Source organism: Aethalodelphis obliquidens, unplaced genomic scaffold, assembly GCF_003676395.1.
Source record: "Aethalodelphis obliquidens isolate GAN/ISIS:26980383/991018 unplaced genomic scaffold, ASM367639v1 scaffold6, whole genome shotgun sequence".
NCBI classification, from domain to species: domain Eukaryota; kingdom Metazoa; phylum Chordata; class Mammalia; order Artiodactyla; family Delphinidae; genus Aethalodelphis; species Aethalodelphis obliquidens.
The window spans coordinates 7,980,182-7,996,430 of NW_020837950.1; the positions used below are offsets into that span (position 1 = coordinate 7,980,182).

At 34.8% G+C, this 16,249-nt stretch overlaps 1 protein-coding gene across 1 annotated transcript in view; it reads left to right on the top strand.

Moving 5' to 3' along the window:
* Positions 1 to 15,997, top strand: part of YIPF7 (Yip1 domain family member 7) — a 20,596-nt gene extending 4,599 nt beyond the window's left edge. Inside the window, exons 2-5 of the mRNA XM_027102804.1 lie at positions 1,460 to 1,618; positions 8,399 to 8,546; positions 12,958 to 13,139; positions 15,690 to 15,997. Of these exons, the coding sequence (XP_026958605.1) occupies positions 1,460 to 1,618; positions 8,399 to 8,546; positions 12,958 to 13,139; positions 15,690 to 15,852 (652 nt within the window). The 3' untranslated portion in view covers positions 15,853 to 15,997. The remainder of the gene's footprint in view (positions 1 to 1,459; positions 1,619 to 8,398; positions 8,547 to 12,957; positions 13,140 to 15,689) is intronic.
* Positions 15,998 to 16,249: the final 252 nt, after the last annotated feature.

Here is a 16,249-nt window from a genome sequence, read left to right on the forward strand (position 1 = left end):
TTCCCTTCCCTTCCCTTCCCTTCCCTTCCCTTCCCTTCCCTTCCCTTTCCTTCCCTCTCCTCTCCTCTCCTCTCCTCTTGTCTCCTCCCCTCCCCTCCCCTCCCCTTCCCTTCCCTTCCCTTTCCTTTCCTTTCCTTTCGGTAAAAACAATTTGAAATGACCAAATAACCTCATGGATGAGCCCTTTCTTCTTCCTTCCTTTCTCTTCCTGCAAGAAGTTATTTACTAAGATTGCTTTCCAACTTTCTCACACAAATGGTGAAATAAAAACCAAATAGAAGCACAATCAAGGAAATATTGTAATATGGTGTTTCAACAAAACTATACTGCACATTTCAAAAGACGGACAGTGAAGCCAGCTACGGAAGACTTTTAAGTCAGGTTCTCAAAGATAATTTGATTGTCAATAACTGTCTGGGAATAGCCAGAGCTAAAAAGTCTACTCCTTGATGGACAACGGTCAGTTTAGGTGTTTTTTTTTTTCCTATGAATTGACTACTATTAAAATTTTGATTTTTAAAAATTTTTATTGAAATATAGTTGATTTACAATGTTGTGTTAGTTTCAGGTGTACAGCAAAGTGATTCAGTTATATATATATATATATATATATATATATATATATATATATATATTCTTCTTTTACATTCTCTTCCATTATAGGTTACTACAAGATATTGAGTATAGTTCCCTGTGCTATACAGTAGGTTCTTGTTGATTATCTATTTTAAACATAGTAGTGTGTATATGTTAATTCCAAACTCCTAATTTATCCCTCCCCCTCTTTCCCCTTTAGTAACCATAAGTTTGTTTTCTATGTCTGTGGGTCTATTTCTGTTTTGTAAATAAGTTCATTTGTATCTTTTTTTTTTTTTTAGATTCTACATATAAGCAATAGCATATGATATTTGTCTTTCTCTGTCTGTCTGACTTCACTTAGTATGACTATGATTTTTTACTTGCTGCCTCCACAGATTTATAGGGAATGTCCTGTTTGGTGACTGTCCCTGCAAACCAGTGAAAAAGCAGCATTGTGTAGGGATCAGGGCACTGCTCAGACAGTTTCAGTTCACAGTCCAGCACCTGAATGTTATTGTGTGTTACCAGGCAAGTCATTCAGTCTCCATGAACCTGTATTTCTTTTTCTGTCAGATGGGGTTAAAACTACGGTTTTTACCTTGCAGAGTTTTAATTACGTGAGAAAATGTGAAGGAGAGTGGCCAGCACGTTGTAAATTATCAATACATGTTAGTCAATATGGATCATTCTTCTAGAGAGTTTTCTCACAACTAGTCACTTTTTTTGATTAAATTTAAACGTCAAGCAAGTTAATTCTTTCATGGGTAAATAGTCATAAAAACTAGGAGAAATCATAAAAGGAAAATGGTAGTTTCCTTCCTTGATTTGTCGTAATAGCCCTTTCTTAGATGTGTAAATATCAGTATTTTCCTTTTTCTAGACAACAAGCCAGTGAGCAGCCTCAGGCTGCCTTCGTCCCACCAGAGATGCTCGTGTCATCCAGTTATGCGGGACAATTCTTTCAGCCAGCATCCAACCAGGATTATTATTCACCATCTTCTTACATTGACAGTTTTGATGAAGAGCCTCCTTTACTAGAAGATAAGTTAAGGAAGTGCTATTAATGTGTGTACAGCTCAAAGAACAATAGCAATAATCAGCTCTTAATGTGCGCTGTCAGCATGCCGCACACAGTGTTTTATGTGATTATTCCACATATAAACAAGAGTCTGCCAGACCAACACACTTAAACCTTTGGGAGTTTGTCTCCTGTATGTGTGGGGACAATTGGAAGTAGATACGAGCTATTGCTGTGCTAGTCTTGCAGTTTTTAAATGTTTCTTCACTGTTTCTTGAATGTGGACTCCCTGACCATATCTAGACAACAGTGAAGACATCTTTTGGCAGAGTGATTATATCAGAGTAACCACAAGCATATCTTACTATTTTCTGCTATGTTTGCCTGGGAGCAAAGTGGGTAGTTTCTCAGTACTCTTTTTTTGTTGTCATGGAGAAAAGACAGGTTTTTTTCCCCTTCCTGGCTCATGTGAGCCCGCACATCTCAGATAGATACGACCAAGTGGGAAGAAATATGATTCCAGTAAATAGCACTGTTGGTGGCAAGGAAACCTAGGGACCCTTGCAGTTAAAAGTGGCCCCCAAAGATTTCAGGCATCTTCCATCCATGGATTTTTTTTTTTTAATCCAGCCAATTTATATCTGCCACTTTTGTTCTTAAGGAATGTCAACATGATGCTAGAAAACTAAAGTTCAAGGAGATTTATATTTGGAAGCCAACGGGCTTCCCTGGTGGTGCCGTGGTTGAGAGTCCGCCTGCCGATGCAGGGGACACGGCTTTGTGCCCCCGTCTGGGAAGATCCCACATGCCGCGGAGCGGCTGGGCCCGTGAGCCATGGCCGCTGAGTCTGCGCGTCCGGAGCCTGTGCTCCGCAACGGGAGAGGCCACAGCAGTGAGAGGTCCGCGCACCGGAAAAAAAAAAAAAAAAAAAAAAAAATTTGGAAGCCAAGGAGAAATATTCACAGGCTAACTGCTCTAACTCTTTTGTATGTAGTCCAGTGAAAAGGGATAGGCTAAAATTCCCAATATTTCACATCAAAAGATCATTGTTTGCTTCTTATGAACACAGCCAGCCCCCTGATAGTAAAACATTCTTCTCTCTTTGCCTTCAAATTAAGAAAAGAGGAAAGATTTAAACCATTCAGAAAAGCACAGAGATTTATATAATCGATTTGTTGGCTCTTTAGAAGCCAGTTACGTTTTTGGATCAATTACGCTTAACCAATTCATTCTAATTTGCCTCTGCATCTGATATCTAACATCTGAAAGTTATAAGCCATTCTCATCAAGAATTTTCCTTGACTCCACCAACATCTCTACATAAAAAAAACTATCAATTGACTAATTATAAAATTAATCTATATTCAAAATAGAAATTTGGAAAATATAGAAACATATGAATAAAAATATTTAAAAATCACCAAAAATTTTGTCTCTGAGACATATCATTAATAATTTGATGTAATTTCTTCCACCCTTTATTCTGTTTTTCTATGAATATATACATATATACACTAAAAAATGAAATAGTATATTTCTTTGACTATGAATATATTGGTAAATACTTAAAAATAAAAGTTGGATCATACTATGGGCATAAAGTTTTATATTTTTTAAAGTTACTTTATATCATAAGCATTTCTATACAGGCATTCTTTAAAGTCATTAAATGTTATTTGAAAATATGACATGTAATGGCTTCATAATATTTTACTATATACAAGTACTATAATTTAAATCTACCATAGAGGTCATTCTTTATAATCAATAATGCTTTGGTGAATATCATAGTAAAAACTTTGACCTGTACAGAATCTGTCCTTAGGATGGAACTATAACATTGGGATTACTGGGTCAAAAGTCATTTATACTGTCAGGCTCATCTAGAAAAATAATGAGCCAACAGACCTCCATAGTAGAATATGAAATGTCTTTGTTAATTTGATAGGCAAAAAGGCAAAAAAGAATACTTTTTATTTCTTGGTTACTAGAAAAGTTAGACATTTTTTTCATATGTTTATTGACTGTTTTATATGTTTTTTCGTATGTTTATTGTTTTACATGTTTTTACTTCTTTCTGTTTTTCAAGTTCTTTGCCAGATTTCCTATTGGAATCTTAAGATTTTTCCTTTCCTTTATTATTTGTAGAGATATTTATATGGTAAAGATATTAATTATTGTCTGGAATATGTATTTCAAGCTTTTTTTCCTAGGTTGTGTTTGCCATCTAATTTGTTTGTGGGATATTAGGGCATATAGTCATTTTATTAATCATGTTTATGTTTTTAACTCCACAATATTTTTCTTGGTAACTTTTCTTTCCAATTGCTCTTTTGTTTAGAATATATTTCTCCAGCTCTAGATACTGCTTATATCCTCTTGTAGATTCTTAAATTTTTAAATTATCTTTTTGTTTTTCACTTAAATTTTTGATTCATTGAAAATTGTTTTAGGTTAGTACATGAAGTAGAATTTAACTTTGTTTTTTTCTTTAATGATTAATCAATTTTTCCTGTAACATTTACTGAAAATAATTTTTTCTACTTGTCTCAGATGCCTCCATTCTAATATTCTAAACTCAAATACATTCTCCCATGATGTCTTCTTAAATTTCAAATAGGAAATATACTAGATTTCCCCTCCTACTACATCTCAGAGAAATTCCTAGATTGTTTTGTTTTCTCTTTGTGATTATCTCCACCAAATATATTGTATATTAGAAGAGAGAGTATCTGATATAATTTTGCATTTTGAGTCTATGAAATTTCTAGACTCTGATCCAATATGTTCTTCAGGCTGGGTGACTTTGTGAAAGCCTCAACCCTCATCTGTCTAAAAGATATAAAAAGACCATAGGCAGGATTTCTAGGATAAGATGATAAAAGACATTTGCTAGTTTTTATTGAGCGTACACCAAAACAACCTATAAAATTATGAAGTTATAATAATTAACATCCCTTGCACAAAAACATGCTATTTGAAAGTGCACTGATTTATTCCTTAAACACTTAGTTGTCTAAAAGACTTGTTTCGTTTTATGTAAGAATAATAACCTTTGCTATTTGGTCATGTATAATCAATGTTAACAAATGCATCTTGAAGAATAATAGTCAATTCAAATCTGTCAGACTAGAAAAATTACTGTGATATTTGGTATTTACATTTGTAGCATAGCCTGATGTTTACATTTGAAAGGCCAGTGCCACAATTTGCATAGTAAACAAAGATATTAATTCATTTTTATAACATATATATTGTATACTTTACTACCACTAGATGACAGCAAAACAATAAATTTTGCATTCAAATTTCACAGCAGTTTCATCTTTTTTTATCTTGTAAAATAAGTTGTTATATTAGGGTATCTATTTGCATACCTTATAATAGGTATCTATTGATACCTAGGTATCTAGGTATCAAATGAGATACCTAGGTATCTCATTTGCATTGATAAATAGGTATCTCATTTGCATACCTTATAATAAATTTGAAAACAAAATATTATGGAGATGTATTTTGGTAAAAAACACATAAAATATTTTTTCTTATGAAAATATTTAGTAGGTCTTATGTTCATTCATTGTTTCATAACTCCATGTTGAAACATGCAAAAGTTAATTATGCCATCAAATAAATGGCTGATATCAGTAATAATGTCTCATAAAGCATTTTCATCTGGGTTTCTTCAGGAATAATGATTATGCTTTTAGAGGAGAAAGGCATTTTGAATTAAAGGCCACTTTATTGTGGTAAATACTGAAAACATATTGTTAACGTAAATATATAAATTGAAAATAAAGTTTGAAGACAACATAAGCCTCAGGTGAAATTCATTTAAACTATAGTATTTCTCAATTTTTAAAATCTTCTGCTATTTTAAAAATCACATTGGACATTCTAACCTATTTTAAGTTGGTGAACTACTCATATACTCCAAAGTGTATGTTCATTAAGAAATATATAAATACACTGTGAAACTAAAAAGGGAAGTTGAAATGTAAATGATTTGCTCACTATTTAATTCAAATTAAATTCAAATTCTTTCTTTTCAAGCTTGGGTTGGCTATCAATTGTCAACCTGGATGTGAAAAGAGTGAAAGATACACTTTCTATCCTAGTTCGGGCAATGTCTGGCTGACCTTCTAAAAACGTCTAGGCCCCTGTTAGAGCAAGGTCCCTGTATGTCATGGCGATCATTGAAAGTTCATCTAGTATTCTGTGTGTAGAATGTCAGCTTTGCAAAGTGTTTAGGTGGTATACACAACTATAAAAGAAGTTGAATTATACCCTGTCTCTGACCAAAGAGCGTTACTAAATCCTGGGAAGGGAAGTTGAATGGCAGGTACCAATGATTTAGGGAGACAATCCTTCACATGGGAGAACTGGGCTCACTTCAAAAAACTACAAACCTTATGAGATTGGATGCATATTGACTCAACAACAGCTATATGATTAAAAGCATGGGTTATTTTTTTCTTTTGTACCCTCTTGTTTTGTACCCTATCCCTAGCCCCTGGCAACCACTTTTCTGCTCAAACTCTATGAGTTTGACTTAAAATTTTTTTAGACTCTGCATACCAGTGATACCATGCAGTATTTGACTTTCTCTGTCTGGCTTATTTCACTTAGAAAAATGCCCTCAAGGGCCATTCATGTTGTCACAAATGACAGGATTTCCTTGTTTTTTTAATGACTGAATAGTATTCCAATGTATGTATATATAAAAAATTATTTATAAAAAAATTGTTATATATATATATATACCACAACTTTTTTACACATTCATCCATCAGTGTACACTTTGGTTGTTTCCATGTCTAGGCAGTTGCTGCTTTCAGCACGGGGGTGCAGATATCTCTTTGATATCCTGTTTTTGTTTCCTTCAGATATATTCCCAGAAGTGGCATGGCTGGATCATACAGTAGTTTTATTTTTTATTTACTTTTTTTTTTTTTTTTTTTTGCGGTACGCGGGCCTCTCACTGTTGTGGCCTCTCCCACTGCGGAGCACAGGCTCCAGACACGCAGGCTCAGCGGCCATGGCTCATGGGCCCAGCCACTCCACAGCATGTGGGATCTTCCCAGACCGGGGCACGAACCCGTGTCCCCTGCATCGGCAGGCGGACTCTCAACCACTGCGCCACCAGGAAAGCCCAGTAGTTCTATTTTTAAAAAACATTTTGAGGAACCCCCATACTGTTCTCCATACTGGCTGCACCAATAAACATTCCCACGAAGAGTGCACAAATGTTCCCTTTTCTCTACATCCTTGCCAACACTTATTTCTTGTCTTTTTGATGTTAGCCATTCTAACAGATGTGAGATGATATTGTGGTTCTGATTTGCATTTCCCTGATGATTAATGGTGTTGAGCACATTTTTATGTACCTGTTGGCCATTTGTATGTCTTCTGTGGAAAAATTTCTGTTCAGTTCTTCTGTCCATTTTTTAATTGAACTATTTTATTTATTTAGTTTTCTATTACTGGCTCTGTGACTTTGGAAAAGTTCATCACTCCAAACCTCAGCCATCTGATGCACAAAGTAGGAATAAAATAACAGTACCAGCCTCAATGCACGTCAGTAAGAACAACACATGTAAATCTTGTAAGGCTTACAGCAAAATTCAGTAAAAATATTCAGTTAAAAAGAATTCCACTCTTTTTAGCTCAAATGTATGTACTTTCTAGTAGTTTAGCTCCAGTTTTTCCTAACCTCCACCTCACCCATATTCAAATTTAAAATGAGAGAAGGAGGGTAACCAGCTTGATTACTGGTTCCTAAGTGGTGATGTTATATTCTCCTTTGTGAATGTCCTTTTTTTTTCTACTCCAGATGCATCTTAAAGTTTATCTTTATAGGAGTGGTGAGGAAAGTAACTGGTGTGATGTTGGCATTTATTTCTATATTCAGTGGATGTCAAATGGCTGGTTGTTTTGTTTTTTTTAATGAAAAAGATATAAGAGGAGCAGAATCTAGCAGCGGGGTCTGTAAAGGGGCAGTCAGAATTCTTCGAAAAACAAGGCATTGGAGAAATAATTAGAAATTACTAATTGAGTGTAGACTCATGGACACTGAGCCCACTGCTTTTGGATATTTTATTCTAGCATCACCACTCATAAAAGGGAAAGGTTAATTGTCTGAAGAATTTAATCTCTGAATACACAGACTCAACAACACAGAGCACTGACCTTATTAAAATATGTATGCACGCCATGATTGCTTTTACTTGCTGAATGAGCCATTGCCTTTTCTCCTCTGTGGAGTTTCAGGCAGTTAGCATGGTATTGCTCTTCTCATCAGGCGGAGTATAAGTAAAATCCCAGACCTAGGCTAAGTGTCTTTAGATTAGATAACACTGCTAATTGAAAATTATGCGTGTTTGGTAGGACAAGTTTCAGAAGTGTTAGCAATAGAAAATGCAGGAAAAAGAAATATCTCAGTGGGCATTAAGATGGGACTTTTCGTTTGTTAGCTACCATTATATTTTATTTTTACTGTATAATGTCCATTTCCTCATTTTTGGCTGCATTTTAAGCTTCTATTTGCTGCAGAAGGTAGGGAAATTTTTCCTTGATGGAATTATTTCTCTAAAATATATCTTTCAGCTCATTGTGTGGGAATAAAAAGTCTTTTTTTTTGTTTCAAGGTTGCTATATATTACGTAGAACTTTAAACTATGAAGGTATAACAATCAGATTAAAGTGCTAAGTAAATTAATAATATTTGTTAACTTTAATTAAAGAATATTACTCATGCTTATTTTTCTATATTTATATTATCTCCTCCCCCTTCTTCTTTATAGAACTTGGAATTAATTTTGATCACATACGGCAAAAAACATTGACAGTGTTAAACCCACTGAAGCCAGCAGATGGCAGCATTATGAATGAAACAGACCTCACTGGGCCCATCCTGTTCTGTGGGGTCCTAGGAGCTTCCCTACTTCTGGTAATGGACAGCAGCAAGCACTACATTTTCCTTTTTTTAAGCTAACATTGGTTTATCTAAGTTTCATGTTTTCAGCATTATATTTCTACTTCTGCATACACCACAGCCAAGTACCAGATTTTAATGCATGTCCTTTCAAATGTCATTTTTGAAGAGGTCTTCGTAAATACGGAAGAAAGTATATCACTTTATGAAGTGAAAATTGTTTGATTCATAACTACATTTTTTTTTGGTGAGAGAGACATATTTAATAGAACCATAATGACACAGAGAAACTGCCATCATGTATTACAACAGATAAAAAATGTAAATTTAAATAGAATTTCAAAAATCAAATCACCAAGACAGATTTTCAACAAAGCAGGAAATCATATAAATGATTTTCTTGTAATTTAAGTCTTTTTTGTTGTTTAGAAAAGACTGTCGATCTGAAAAAGTTGGAGGAACACATGGATTTGGGAAACAGAGGGCTGAAATTTTATTTCTTGTTTTCTGTGAGATTTCTGTTGTGACATTGGACAAATCCCCTCTATTTACTCATCATTTTCATTGCTGGGGTGTAGCTATCTCTAGACTATTTCAAATATTCTGTTAGGTATGAGATGAGTCTCCTTGTTTCTGGTTAGGCTATTATGAATAAATTGACTTGCAACGATAAGCAGTGATTTGTTTATTCAATCTGTATATTTCCCGTATCATTTTAGTTTTCTGTTTTTTATGAAGGCAATTTTTCCCCTGACATCTCCATTTGTCTTGTGTATGGGCCTCTTTCATTCTTTAAATCTGGGAGTAATGATATTCAGAGTCATCCAAAAAGAAAAACATATTTCCACCTAGGTTAAGTTTAGAAGGTATTCTAGCTTATAGTTTAGAAAAATGATTTCTCCACCCAAAGAAGGGAAGAAAAAGAAGAAATGAGAAAGGTCTATGATTTTGTGTTAAGGAGGTAATGACAATACATTAAAAACAGAGGATGAACAAGATGGTCAAGCCAGTCTGACAAGTACAGTTTCATTAGGGCACAAAGAGATAAATTTGGCAAGAGAGGTAATATAGGAAATTAAAGATTCTAAGAAAAGTCCTTAAAATAACTACTCATTTCACTTTCCTTTCTTACAGCTATCCACTTCCCTAATGCAGCTATACTTCTCAAAAATAGCTGTAAAATGTATTTGCAACTAAATGAGTCTTCACTTTTCATTATTAATTACATAATACTAATCGAAATTCTGATAGAAATATAATTTCTGCATTGTAGTGTGGTCAATAATCACATCATATTTACCCAATACAATGGTACTTAGTTATAGCATCTTATTTCTTCCTTTGAACTACAGCAAATGCAAATACTCAACTAATCTAACACTATATCAACCAGAGTTTTAATTTAGTCTCTAACGTCCCTTCTGTCTTTGTCATAGTAATTTGATAATCTTAGATTAAGCTGCTAAGTAAGACCATGTCAATTAATCAAATTGTCAGAAACAATCAATTTAATATATTAACTCATCTTTCTTTTTCAGGTAATTTGTAATATAACAGCTCTTTGTTTTTCTGTAGAAAATATTACTATTACCACCTCTTAAAGGAAAGCATTAATCCCATTAAGATCTTTTTTGGGTACATAATGTTAGTTGGAATTATTTAAATATCCTCTCTTTTGTTTTAAGTGCAAAGTAATACAGGCAAAGAACTCAACTGAAAGTGGAAAAATTGGATCTGCCCCTAACTTTGCCTCCAGGTGTAATCCTGAACCTTTTTTTTTTTTGTTTTCCTATTTCTTGGCCTTCATTTTTTTCATTTTGAAGATCAAAAAGGAGGTTTATATAAGTGGTTCTTAAGGTTCGTTTCAGTTGTGAAATTTTAGGGAATGTGTAAAAGTGCATATTTTCTCAAACTTTTTAGGCAAATATTTTCACTTCAACTTTACCATTAGATGTGGTCACTTCAGAATTGATTCTGATACATGTAGAACAATAAGGACCGAAAAACTCCACTGGATATTAATAAAGCCAAATTTAACTCAGAGTCCATTTGAGGCTGTTAACCCTGCCCTGGATATCTAAAATTAAAATGTAAAAGATGATTTTTATGGGCTGGTATATGCATTGTACTAGAGAAAGCAAAACTAAATCCAGAAACAATATTCAAATCTGTTCATTATCTCTGGAGGCGTAAGATTCATAGTCACATACTCATCACTTATTATGATTTATAATTATATAAGGCACAACACCTTTTAGTGGACTTTCTTCATGTTGAAGGAAGCAAACTAAAAAGAACTGCTTCAAACACTCAACACAAATTTAACTTTACTTATTCTTCCTCTTAAAATTATTTTCACCCCCCAAACCATGAACACAAGTGTTTTAAAGCTATGGCTCCATTTAATTTTTCTAGTAGAGCTAAGAGTGTGATCTGGAAAAGGAACATGCACAGCCAATATAAAAGCATAATCAGAAGAATAAGAAGTATTTCAAGTAAAGATGTAGTAATAAGGGTGGTACAAGGCTGACCTAAAAATTTTGAATTTAAAAAGAAATTGAACATTTATTTTCCATTTCAATTACAAGTTCTTGTTAGAATTTGAAACAACTTAAAAAATGGGACTGGCCCTGCCAGATGGAATTGTACCTCAAATTAGATAAACTAACAAAAGTAAGAGATAAGGAGAGAGGTCAGTAACTGATATGGAAAAGGACAATTTTACTACCAAATTAGTTTTATCCACCCTCTATTTACCCCATGCACAAAACTGGTTAGGGTCATGGACCAGCTATGTGTCCTTTGGGTACAGGGAAGTTGTGTTTCACCATTACAACTATTCCTACCTCAGAATTATCCCACCCAATTAAAATATTAAGTAGAATGTTTCTCTAATACGTGAAAGTGATTTGAAATTGTCACTATTTTCCAAGTGGAGCAAACTCACCCAATAGAGCAGTGCATAACTGATGTGTTTCTTTTAGCATGCCCATTAGCATTATTGGCATTATTTCACAAAATAGCCAGGAGGACTTATTATGACTAATGCAGCAAAGAATTCTGCAGCATAGCCCAGGGACATTTTGTGAAAGAACTTTGTAGTGATCAACTTCCCCAACTGCAGAGGAAGAAAACTTCAAAATAGCCGGACAATTTTAAACATTAAAACAGTCATGATATTCTCCATTAATTAATTACAAAATAAATATCTCTTTATTCTGTAAGACATAAGGACAGCTATGGAGCAGAAAAAAAGGACAGCTAAAAAGCTCTCTCTCTGAATCAACTTACCAGATCCTCTGCTGTTTTCAAATAATTCCCATGAAAACTGGAGTCAGCCTCCTCAATCTTTATCTAGAATTTCTAACCAGCTTAATGTATATATATAAAAATGACATGCATTCTTTACTGGAGCTTTGGCATCCTCGGGTAGCAAACATTAAAATATCCTCTGTTGAATCAGTAGTAGATTGTGACTTTCCCTGGATGAGTTTAACGGTGCTGGCTCAGGAACAAGTCTCTAGTGCTCTGTGGGTGATGGCTATTTTGATGAATCCTCAGGTCAGTGGTCTATCCTGAACACTACTGACTTCCTTTAACAATACCTCTTTTGTGATTTGCTATCAGTTGGTTTATATAAATCAGTTTTTCATAAAGTCTGTTCAGTTAAGCTGGTAATAGGCATTATGAAAACAAAGGATTCTGGGGTCAGATAAGTTTGGGGTATACTGGCTTAAATAAGGTTAAATAAGTCCCCTTGTTTATGACTTGTTAGAGCTCCTGCAGGTGTTAAAGACCTAAATTTTAGAGCTGGACTGCCTGGATTCAAAACTGAGCTCCACTGCTTACCATTATTTTACCTTGGGCAAGTTCCTTAACCTCTCTGCACCTCAGTTTCCTCATGTGTATAATGGGTACAACAATGGTACCAACTAATTATGTTGTGTGGATTAAATAAATTAATATATGTGAAATCTTTAGAATAGGACTGGACATAGTAAATCTGACAGGTATTTGCTAATATTACTAATATGTTTTGTAAATCTCCAAGACTAAATTGGAATGTTTTCATTAACTTATTCATCCATTTAATTGTTCAACAGATATGGGGAGAAAAATATATCCTTACCTATGCCTAGTACCCCAATAGGCAATCTATGATAAAAAATATAAATCTGGAAATATAAGCACGCTTGTGCCATCTCACGTATAGTTCAAGGAGGGGGGGTGGTGGTGTTTGTTTTCATGACCTGAATCCGTATAACAGGCAGTATTTTTTCCAGAACTCCCAGTCTCGAGACTTATACTACAAAGACATGAGCAGCATTGAGCTGATTGATTCGAAAATACTCTCTGCTTTGTTGACAATCTGATTTCTTCTTGATGTTTGTTCTATGTTCAAACCGTTTTCTTCCCGTTGTTTCAGGCAGGAAAAGTCCAGTTTGGTTACGTGTATGGCACGAGTGCCATTGGCTGCTTAGGGATTCACGCCTTACTAAACTTGATGAGCTCTTCAGGGGTGTCCTGTGGCTGCGTGGCGAGTGTTCTGGGTTACTGCCTGATACCCATGGTCATCCTGTCCAGCTGTGCCATCTTCTTTTCACTGCAGTAAGTGTCTGTGTGTGCTAATTGACCCCACCTGCACAATCATCGCTAGGGTTTGCCACACCAGTACAACAGTTAGCCTCTTTCTGATCATGTTAGTAGTGGGATTGGGGAAACTGGCTATTAAAAGCTACATACAGATTCAGGAAAGTAGGTCGGTTTTGGCTCAGGTGCTGTTCCTATTTCGATGATTTAAAAAATAAATTAAACGAAGTTATGTTTAAAATTGGCACTTTGTAAGTTGTCACATCCTTCAGTATGAACTATCGTCATGGGTAATATAACCAACAACAGAAAATTCACTTGTTTGAATTAAGAAGAGTAAGTGCCCGGTGCACACTGACAAATTGCTTCAGCTCCCAAGCACTCTGCCTTCTAGGCGGGAAGCAAGTGTTCTTTCTCAGCTGGACTCCTGGCAGTGCAGAATTCCCAGGAAGCCTAATGAGGATATTACTGCTAGAGAACTTTATAGCATATATGCTCAGTCAATATTTTTTTTTCTTTTTTACTTCCTGGGCAGATAGTATTTGCAATTCAAAAATAATAATGATGATTCAGTAGATATGCTTCTGTCGGGCACTTTCCCAGGGCAGTGCATATCACTACCACTTTGGTTGGGAAGAGTAAGTAATTACGTAGTCCTTTGTCACCTGCCATGCTCCAAATCCAATTAGAAATAAACATTTGCCATCAGTGCTCATTCTTCCACATCCAAAGGAGACACAATTCACATTTTTTTTTCTTGGATGATCCAAGTTTTAGGTTATCAACACTATACTGGATAGGATATTACAATTTTGCCAATGCCAGATAAATATTTTAGAAAGACTTTAATATTTTTGTTTAGATATAATCTCAGATATTTTCTTCATAATGTTATTGAGAATGACATAGATGGAAATGCTTTTTTTGTTTTAATATGGTTTCATTTTGAAAGTAATAGTCTTGAGAATAACAGAGCAAACTCTTACTTTACCAGCAAGTGCTTAACACTTAAAAGAGAGGAATACAACAGAAAATGGAAACTTTGAAGGTATAAGTACAATGTGAGTTAAAGGTGTATTTATTGAGTCTTGTCCATGGAAAAATTCCACTTTTTGTATATCATGTTCCTTAGCAAGCTGTTCTGTTTACTATGTTGTTTGGTACAGATGTTTGACAAGTTACTACAGAGTTCAGTTTTACAACTTCCATTTTGTCAGATGCTTTTGCCAAAGAATACTATAATGATCAACCATTTAAAAATTCTAGGTTTTAGACATTATTTCCATCAAAGTTTAGCTTTGGGGTATCTTAAATGACTCCAGATTATTAGGGAAAGAAAATAAAAACTACAACTCTTGAATTTTGAGAATCATCAGAGGTCTGGACATTTTTCATTAGATTTTCATTCTGAAATGTAAAGGATGAATTAGAAATCCTTTAAATTATATTAATGGGGAATAAGCTATCTGATCTCTAAGACCATTAAACTGAAATTGCCTTTTTGGGCATATTACTATAACATTCAAATGAATTATATATAATCTCACATTTTTGTTCACCAAAACCTGTAAATTGAATCACTCTAAATTTTATTTCTAATAGATATTAACTAAACCTACAAATGTAATATTTACTAGAGTGTTTTAAAATATTTTTCGTTTGTTTATAATCTAAGGCATCATAAGCTATATTGTACACTTTTTCACTTATTTTGCTTTGGTTCAATTATTAAAAGTAGGTATTTCTGTCATTCTCACAAATAATAAACACAATTCTCAATTTCAGATTCAGCCAGGATCAAGTGAGGCAGTATAGTTTGACAGTGGCTAGAACAATATGCTGGTACTTAGCAGCACTTGACCTAATGACCATTTCACTTTGCAATTTTTTAAAGTCACTTCACTCCCATTTCTTCCTAAAGAACCAATTGTCTCCACAGTTACTTTTTGAAGATACCAATTTGAACAAATTCATTTTGATATTATAAAAATCCACACGTTTATTTGCCAAAGTGATCTTCAGCAATGAGGTGGGAGGCCACACACATCTGTGCCTTACTGCTGCATCTGTTCCCTCCCTGAGCTGTGTCAGGCTTTGCTGTCCTAGACAAAAACCCAGGACATGGACCTGGGAGCGCTGGGGAGTAGGAACCCCACTGGAGTGCGAGTCCAGTCATTTTTCTGCTCATACTGGGGGTAAATTTAGGAAGAAAGTGGGGAAAAGAAATCTGTAGCTGTAAAAGAAGTCTCTAAACATAGCTTATATAAAAGAATTTCGGAAGTTGGGATTTGAATGTTGACTCATGAGAGTGACAGCAGGTCAATTCTTCTGTTTCCAATAATCTGAGTTTTTACCACCCTATAAAATATTTAGCTTCTAATGGTGAACTTGATTCAAAAATTTTCTAAATAGCTGAGGCCTTTGAGTTCCTGTGGTTCCTCAACCTCCTTTTACAAATTGAGAAAGTGGTTATAAATATTGTACCAAGGACATTTCAGAGGCAGCTGTGATTCAATAACCTCTTTTTCTCCTGGTGTAAGATAACCATCTCCTTTGTCTTTGCTCTAGGGGCACCTTTGGAACTGTGTTGGCACTGGTCATCATTGGCTGGTGTAGTCTCTCAGCCTCCAAAATTTTCACTTCAGCCTTGGCCATGGAAGGACAGCAGCTTCTCATTGCCTACCCTTGCGCCTTACTTTATGGGCTTTTTGCCCTCCTAACAGTTTTCTGAAGATTATTTGAGATGGCATTACAGGATTCTATTTTTTTGTCGCTCAGATTATCCTGGAAATGTATTGGCATTCACATTTGGTCATATGATTTCTGTTTTATCGCTGTTGAGAGAATAATAAGCAGAGAGACAAAACAGCACTTAAGGATGGGGCTCTAATAGGCTGTTTGGTTTTAATGATGATTTGCTTATTGGTTGGTGCATTAAAACAATTTAAAATACTTTAAAATAAAAAGGGATATAGTTGTTGTACTGATGGACCCTGCTTTTCTCAAAGGATGTATTTCTGAGAAATTGTAAGTAAATAAAATCATATGCTGACTGGGTAGAGGAAATCTACAGTGAGCCTTTTGAGAAATCTTCATGACAGTTCAAGCTGTGTACAAGTTGTTTAAGT